The sequence below is a fragment of the Misgurnus anguillicaudatus genome, chromosome 17 (genome assembly GCF_027580225.2).
Source record: "Misgurnus anguillicaudatus chromosome 17, ASM2758022v2, whole genome shotgun sequence".
In the NCBI taxonomy this organism is placed as follows: Eukaryota; Metazoa; Chordata; class Actinopteri; order Cypriniformes; family Cobitidae; genus Misgurnus; species Misgurnus anguillicaudatus.
The window spans coordinates 16022352-16031077 of record NC_073353.2 but is presented as its reverse complement, the minus strand read 5'-3'; the positions used below and the strand labels follow the sequence as shown (position 1 = coordinate 16031077).

The following is an 8726-nucleotide window of genomic DNA, read 5'->3' as shown; positions in this document are numbered from 1 at the left end:
GTACACAAGGGGGGCCGCACCCTGAAAAAGTTTGAAAACCACTGCTCTAACCTATAGACAATCTGTAGCATTTAAATTAAACCCAATTTTTAAGTAAATTCTGGTGTTCTTATTCAATAGACCAATAATATTACTGAAGTCTGGGTCAAATGCTCAAAACATTTGTATGCATAACATCATAAATATCAAATAAATCCATCACCGTGCAACAAGCTCACCTAATTCGCATTAACCTGATAAAACACCAACATTGTAAGTTGGCTGTTGTATTTAGAAATGGCAGTGGCTATTTACACTAGTGCCAATAGGGTTAGCCACTATTTACACTTAGTGTAAACAGTATCTATTGCTATTTGCACAAAGTAAAAAAAAAATTATTTACACTGAGTGGCAATAGCAGCATTTTCATGTTTACAGTAGGTAAAAGTGAAAACAAATAAATTTTCAATAAGTGTAAATAGTAACTATATGCTGTCCATTTTGGCAGATACTGTTTGCACCTCAGAATTTTAGTACATTAACAAGATAGTAACAGTTTAAATTAGTTTATTTATTAAATTATTAAAAGAATGTTGCATTACTAATAAATACTTTATTTCTTAATAAACACTCTTTAGGCACTTTATTTCTACTTTCAAAACATCATTTTAATTTTTATTAAAAATGAATGCCTTTTCGATGTGATAACAAAAAGGAAGAAAAGTGAGGTTGCCAAAAGGCAGATTCAAATCAGCGTCATCACGTCAAAAAGCCAGTTCGACAAGCTCTGCCTACGCCACTGAAGTCATTGATTTCAGTGTGTCTTTTTAAACTTTAGTGCTCCAACCAGATATTGGTGGGCGGAGCTAGTGTAAATAGGTTTTTCAGAACAAACAAGTTTGTTGCCATTTGTTAAAGTGTAAAACAGCCTTCACTCATCTGATTTTATACCATTTAAAGCAAAGACAAAAACTGATAAGAAGAGTAAATAAGAATTGACTATATTCCTCTCTGTACAAATGTTATGTTATTATTATGGAGCGTATTGAGGACAGCACATTAAAAGCACTTGGTTTAAGAGTAGAAAAATAACATCAGGACCTTCAGAAGAGGTTTGAGTCATGCTTTGCGTTTAAAAGCAAATAAAAGCAAAAGCTTACACCAGGTAAGAGGTATATAAAGCAGTTTATTGCAAGACCACTGCTAAGCCTAAAATGCATAAAAACATAATGGGGTGTGAGCTGGACACTTTACCACATTACATAAAACAAAAGTAAGAAGTTCAGCATCAGACGAAAATGAAACAAAAACACAGTGCAAAAATATTTATCCAACTACTCAAACATCCAGACTGTCCAAAGTCACATTAAACCCTTTAGGTAAGAAATAGATGGAAAAGAGTTTAAAGTACGTCTAAACTCGCGGCACCAGAAATAAACATCTACGTTGTCAACATCATTGTCATTATCTTCAAGTGGAGCACTCAAAGTCCACTTTTCAGTAATGACCTGCAAAACAAAAAGAAAGTTTTCATATTTTTGTTCAATATTTACATATATTGGCATGCATTGAACATTTAAACTGCTGACGTTAAGTTCACTTAATCTAAAAAGCTTGTGCAGTAGTGACGTGGAGAGTAGGAGCGAGAGCGTGATCTTGATCTGTAGGGTCCCCTGTTGTAGTAAGGAGAGGGAGACCTTCTCCTGTCAACATAAAAGCCTTCATTAGAAAACCAGCATTCAGAATTGACAGACAATTATTCAGTTTGCCACCATTGAAAGTTTTTTGCATACGCATTTAAGGAAGTTTTCAGAGTTATGCCACAGAAGCAGCTTTAGTTTAGTGGTTCTTAAAATCTATTTCAGCCTGTAGAAACTTTTCCCACTACAAATAACCTTTTGTGTAACAGATTTTAAATGTTCTTTATGGAACCATACAGCCAAAAATGTTCTTTTATGGCACGTCTTTTTAAAGGATACATCGTATACACCATGCAGACTCTTAAACAGCAAGTCAGTTTTATTCTTACCTGTAGGATCTGCTGTTGTAATAGTCACGCTCTTCATAGCGATCATATCCTCGTTCATAGCCACGATCGTAATTATCACGGCGTCGGCTCACACTCGGCCCTCCACCGCTGTGGCAGAAACAAACAAAAATGTTTTAAGCTGACATTAATAGGGCATTAACTTGCAGTTTACAGTAATGGCTAAATCTGTATGCACACAAGGATCAGGGCTTGTCACCCAGAACAAAGTCCTTTTTTAGTCAACCCAAGTCAGGCTTATGATAGCACATAACGGCCTGGTATCACAGAAAAGACTTCACCTTAGTTAAATTAAGATGTTTAAAGGTGCTGTGGAATGTAAAACTGTACCTAGGAATAGATGAATAATAAAAGTTCTGTACGTGGTAATGAAATATCTTGATACTCAAAAACTATTGTTTCCTCCTCATGTAAACCTCATGCATACAAAAGACAGCTGGAAAACTGGCCAATCTCTACATAACACCGGCTGTGACGTTACAGTTGTGATGTACGCCCCAACATTAAATTACACATTAATTACCATGTTGTAACAATGCTAAAAACAAAGTTGTGACAGCAGAGTTATCGCTATATGCTAGTTAACGCTATATGTTAGCGTTTAGGCTGAAGTTCTACTTTTGACGTTAAAAACAAACTTACCACTCAGAAACGTTCATTTCCAATCTCCGAATAATTGATTATTCCTCAAAATCTGTATCTTCGTCTAACACAGGCTCAAACATAAGTTATGTACACACAGAGCTACTGAAATGAGCCGCTCTGTGAAACAGCCAATCAGAGCAGATCTCAACGTTATTATTTATGAACCTTATTAAATAAGGTAATAATAGACCATTTAATTCTGGGGACAAATCCTAGGGTTGTTAATGAACATGTAAAACAATTTCTAAATAATTTTTGCACTTTATAAAGTCACAAACCTTCTATGTACATATCAGAGAACAATGCAACATATTGTATCAATGCATTATTTGGCACCTTTAAACCTCTTTTACAAACTTGTCTCAGAAAATGGATGTTATAGGTGCGTATCTTGTGACAAATCAATGGCACTGGCATATTTGAAAATGTGTCAGTGCAAGTTATTTTTAGTTGAGACAGCTCAAACGTGTTTTAGTCTAGGACTAGTCTTAAGCCTTGTCTGAGAAACCGGGGAACATAATTTAGTTATTTAATTTATGGCATATACACTGTAAAGATACAGTTTATCAAAATAATAAAATCAAAACATGTAAGAAGTTCTATTTCTTGATTAGCTTGGGTTGAAATTAAGTACTTAATTTTGTACCTTTCTTTAAAAAATAATTAAATTTTTTGTAAAAAAAAAAATTAGATCAAAAGATAATGCCAGCTACACTCTCAGAAGAAAAGGATACAAAAGCGGTCACTAGAGGTGTACTTAAAAAAAAAGACGACATTTGTACCTCACGGTACCCAGTCCCTCCAGAAAAACGCGATGACATGATTCAACGCATAATCAACCAAAGTCAACATATTTATGCGGGGGCCGCATTTTTTCAAACATGCCGCACATTCGCAGCATAAATTGCAGATTTCCGTTTGCAAAAGTCATATATATCTTAGCAGAAAGTTGAAAAATCTTGCATTTACTTCACACAAGCGCAGCCATGTCCCCTGTTGTCATGGGATCGTTAAGAAGTGATGTGATTTTGTGACATGAACATCAATGAAAAGCTGCGAACAGTTTTTGCAAGTTCCCGCAATTTTTGCAAGTTCCCGCAATTTCATTGATATAAAATTGCATAAATATGCCGCATATTCCATCACATATTTTAAGAAAACGTGCTGCAAAATCAAGGATTTTAGTCCGCAACAATCACAAACAAACTTTGTGTTTTTCTGGAAGGACTGGGTGCCTCACAAGTACATTTCTGTGCCTAAATGCTACATATTAGGACCTTTTTAAAGGGTACCTTGGTTCTCTTTTCTGAGAGTGTACTCAGTGATGTCAGTGTGTATTTTAAGTATTAAATTCAGACTTACTATGTGGGTCTACCCATATAAATTCCAGGAGTAGGTGTGTGTGGCCTCTTTGTAATTGAGTAATCGACTCTGATTCTTCGGCCATCCAGCTCCATTCCATTTGCACGCTCTTTAGCCTAGAATCGAAACGATCCAGAATGATCCATACTGACCACAAACACTTTATTCTACTTTGGGTCATTAATTCTAGGTATATCTTTAATGTTATCCATAAATTGGCTGAGGGAACAGTACATTCTGTAATGTACATATAACTTTACGTTCAAACAAAATACAACCGAAAGGATACAACTTAATCACTTAATCACAACATGCTCAATTAAACCTTTCTAATAAAAGCATTGTATCAATTTGCCATCAGATTTGCAAAAGAACAGAATAAAGATAAAAATTATGGCCTGCATTAATTCATCAGATTTGAATCTGTATGGTTTCACTTCCTAATCAATCACCTCTTTGGAATCTTCTCTGTTCTCAAAGTAAACAAAGGCAAAGCCCCTGGAGCGTCGGGATTGCTGATCATACACAATGCTGACATCACTCAGAGGGCCATACTTGGAAAAGACCTCCCTCAGGTCCCTCTCTGTGGTGTACAAGCTCAACCCGAACACTCCCAGACAGCAGTTTGGGTCTGGGTTTGCCTAAAATGTAAAAACACATTTATTTAAAGACAACAGTACAAGCACACATTGCAAGTGTGTTCAAATATATGCATGGATCCATCTCTTGGCCTTACCCTGTCACCAACATGACGTCTACGGCTTGACATAGGAGAGTGACTGTGACTGTGGCGGCGACGGTATTCGCTGCTGTATGAGCGACTGCGGGAACGTCTTCGGCGTGAGTGGGAACGGGAGCGGGAACGGCTATAATGTCTACGGGAACTCCGGTGAGATCGAGATCTACGGAAAAAGATGACTGTAAAAGCCGAACAGGAAAGAGTACGCATGCAGACTACGAAATTGCCAAACCCATGTCCTATACTCATCATTTAGACATACAAGAACCTACAGCTTCAATTTCATTACACATATCGAGTTGCTACAGACGCACGTCAAATGATCAACTGCAGAGTGTTTAAAATCGTAGTCCTGGGTGGGGAACATTTTTTTTTATCTGGCCCAAACATTGTTTCTACTTTTAACCAGAAAGCAGCTGTTGTGACTTCCACTCTGTCCAATAATGTGCTGTGAATTCCTGTTGTAGACAAGCCACAAGGGATCAATTTCAACAAATTCAAACTATGCAATTTTTGGATTTCCCCATTTAGCTTTAGCAAACCTAGCTTCTGTTATTTCTGTAATGGTCAGGGAATAAACAAGATAAATAATCTCATGGACATAGCCGCAACAGACACCCCAAAAAGACAATAGTGTACTCACCTGGTCTTGGACCTGGAGCGAGAGCGGGACTTGGAGCGGGAGTGATGGGAACCCTCTTTGGAGCGGGCAGGCGAGCGATCTGGTGAGCGACTTGCCGATTTACCAGATCCTCTAGGACTTCTGCTCCTAGAGGCAGAACGGGACTCCTAAACCAACCACATTCGGATCAAGTTAGAGCCAAAGACTATGGTCACATTGACAATGTTTAGCTAATCATTTACCGTATTTGAAACTAGGATAATATAGGATTATCCGGTGATGACTGCCTTTTCACCTCAGGTGCAAAAACAATTACTTTGAAACACTTACAATAAAGATTTCTCTGCAGTTTCTTTCACATGTTATGCATCAGATTATTCATGATAATAATAACTAGCTGTAAATCACTGAGTCTCATGCTATAGGACAATAGTAACTAATGCAATAGAAATGGACAACAGAAGATTTATGCATGCACGCATGGGACAAACATACTAAGAGTTACTTAGCGCTGCGATCTTATCCCAGATAACTTCTGATCTTAACTTCATAACACATCTTTTCTTCTTTCTTCAGTTTCAATTTCATTTCTGACTTCATTCCTCTTCCCCCATTTCTCTCACTGCCCATAAACGCTATATGGGAACTTCTTTTCTCCGAAATATTAGCATGCATTGAAAATTCAGCTTCAAATTATTCTCAATAACAACTTGACATTTGACTTCGTCCAGATTTCTCTTCTTCCAACCTTAACCTTAACAAAAAAAGAAAAGGATGAAGAATGTGTAAACACTGGACATCACAACCAAGAAGCCCATTGTTTTATTAGTGTGGGAACAACATTACAGATGAATCAACAGATGCAAATACCATCATGAAGAGTAATTAGACACATTTTAATAGACATCTTGAGCCTTGCGCCTGCATGCAAAGCATTGGTGCATTGCTCTTATCTGATCATTACGATACATTTGCGTATTAAAAGTAGTTGGAAGCATGAAGCAAAACGTTGCTTCGAATAATGATCCTCAAATAGCAATGCATATTAAAAATATTAATAGCTATATACATATAAACGCTAAAGTATCATCCTAATAAATAAATAAAAAATAGTGTGCATTTCTGCATACACGATCGGCATTAAGGCTCAAGATGACCTTCTCTAATGCATATGCAAATTAATACTGAATTAAACCGTGTAATTTAACAGTAAATTGTTTTCCATGTAAAAATACAGTGCTACTTGAACATGCAAAAAGACCTTTCTGGACTTCAAAGCACGTTGCCTGTATGCTAGCACTTTAGTTAGCTAACTGGATACTGGAACTGAGTTTCACGTATTGTTATTATTGATAGTTTTTTTAGATACGTTAGAAACCTAAAACTTTCGTTCATTACACTCAGCATGCATTTATGTATTAACCGTCAGATAGAGTGAATAAAGCCTCGCTCACTCCGTGCTGGCTAACATACATCATGGAGGCCGTTTCTAGAAAAAAAAACATGGGTGGACGCGTGCAAGAAAAAGAGAACGAGCAAAACGGAACATACCCTCTCGACGAATTCCTTCTCGGCGTCACTCATTGTTGTTTAATGCTGTTTACGCTGAAACGCTAACACTGTAAGGACAATTAATGAAAAGAAAACACAACACAAACTGGGCTCGTAAGCGCGATCGAACAAGTCGGACCTTTGGTTGTGAGCGCTTTTCTCGAGGCTTTATTTAGAAACTAGCACTTCCACTCTCACGCGCAATAGTGTCTGCACGTCCGCAGTTTAACGCAACGGCCACAAGAGGGAAGCAGAATAAAATATGAAAATCAATAGTTTTTGATTATTTTATTTATATACAATTTATAATCATTATTAAAAATCAAATCGTTTTATTGATTTTATTTATATATACATTATAATTATTATTATTAATAATATTTCAAACAAAAATGAAGAGGAAAAAAACAGTAGTTTACTTAAATTACAGTATAGTACAGTTAAATACAGTGTTTTGCTAACCATTTTTTTTTGTTATCCATAAACAATGGACTAGATAGCATGCACGCATGTGCTGAGTAACAATTCAAAACAGAAAACAATGTAGCGAGTATTAAAGCGTAATTATTGAAATTGAAAGTAATTTAATTACAACGTAGTATTTTATACCTTGGAGAATTTTTTTATTAAGTCTAATAATCTTGAATTCTGTTCAACAAACTAAAAACCCTGGTTAAAATGTCCCAACCAATCGTTGCTTTTAAGTCGATATCACGTGATTCACTAAACAGTGCGGAGTGGCTGTTCTTCTTTGGAAAGATTCTTTAGTTCTTACTAGAGCTGATTGGTCTATAAATAATGGCGCTTTCTGTGTAAGTAACCAATTATGGTCTTTCTTTCCACCGTCTAAAAGTAAGCAAGCAATTGTATTGTTTTTCTTGAGGTTCAAAATGTAAAACCTTTTTTGGATTTTATTATTGCAGTATTAGGTTTATGATTAAACAGTAATTTATATAGTCGAGTCAGCATAAGTGATGCTCATGAACAAAACTGAATTACATAAATACGCTTTTTTTTAAGTGTGATGTAGTCCTACAATATCCTAGAAGTAAAAAAAAACTTATATACCTCATAATAATACCAATAATTTAGTTTCACATTATAAGCACACGCTTCTCATTCACCATTCCACCATTTTCCATAAAACTCACTTTAATGGCGATATCAAAGACGTCCTGGTAGATGGCGCCAAAGATTAAAAATGGGGAAAATGCTGTATTTCAAATATAATAAGTGGTCTATGATGTGTTTCAGAGGACAGCAGGGATTTGGTAATAAGTTCAACAGATTAAATGAATGTGTACTTAACCTAAATGTTTTTTTTTTCAAGATAGGAATACCACCAGTGTCAAATCACTGTATGTAATCGTTTTTATTTGTTATTTGTATTCAAGGAAAATAAGGTTTGCGGTTCTTGACACCCTAAAGCAATACAAAAGCTTACAGATCAAATAAAAAAAGAAAAATGTTTCATTTACCATAATGGCCATGTGACTGAATTGGGCTGAAGCAGTAGTGAATTGTGTAAATGACACAACTGGATTACAGTGCACATAGAGAATCATTGTACAGAAACAACACAGTTAAGCTCTAAAATAAGTTAAAATGATAATATAAAATCAATTAGTCTCTTATTGTTTTTAATTTGATGCATTTATACAATATAATAATTAATAATAATAATAGTTTGCATATACCTGAATATGTACTTCAATGTCATTTATAGGACTTTCAATTTAGGAAAAAGACGAGAAAAATGTGTAAATCAGTAGCTTATACAG

General features: G+C 35.7%; 1 protein-coding gene across 1 annotated transcript; it reads right to left on the bottom strand.

Annotated features, from left to right (window-relative positions):
* Nucleotides 1-1145: 1145 nt before the first annotated feature.
* tra2b (transformer 2 beta homolog) lies at nt 1146-7129 on the bottom strand. Its single transcript, XM_055215751.2, has 8 exons — nt 6946-7129; nt 5416-5561; nt 4770-4935; nt 4486-4674; nt 4034-4149; nt 2009-2116; nt 1609-1682; nt 1146-1487 (listed from the first exon to the last, which is right to left on the bottom strand). The coding sequence occupies exons 1-8, from the start codon at nt 6976-6978 to the stop codon at nt 1477-1479; spliced, it is 843 nt and encodes a 280-aa protein (XP_055071726.1). The 5' UTR covers nt 6979-7129; the 3' UTR covers nt 1146-1476.
* Nucleotides 7130-8726: the final 1597 nt, after the last annotated feature.

Excerpts from the sequence above, each read along its gene's own strand:
- tra2b (XM_055215751.2), bottom strand. The coding sequence starts at position 6,978 with ATGAGTGACGCCGAGAAGGAATTCGTCGAGAGG. Across the intron at positions 5,562-6,945 it reads AGAAGGAATTCGTCGAGAGG|GAGTCCCGTTCTGCCTCTAG; the intron begins GTATGTTCCGTT and ends TGGTTGGTTTAG. Across the intron at positions 4,675-4,769 it reads GACGTCATGTTGGTGACAGG|GCAAACCCAGACCCAAACTG; the intron begins GTAAGGCCAAGA and ends TTTACATTTTAG.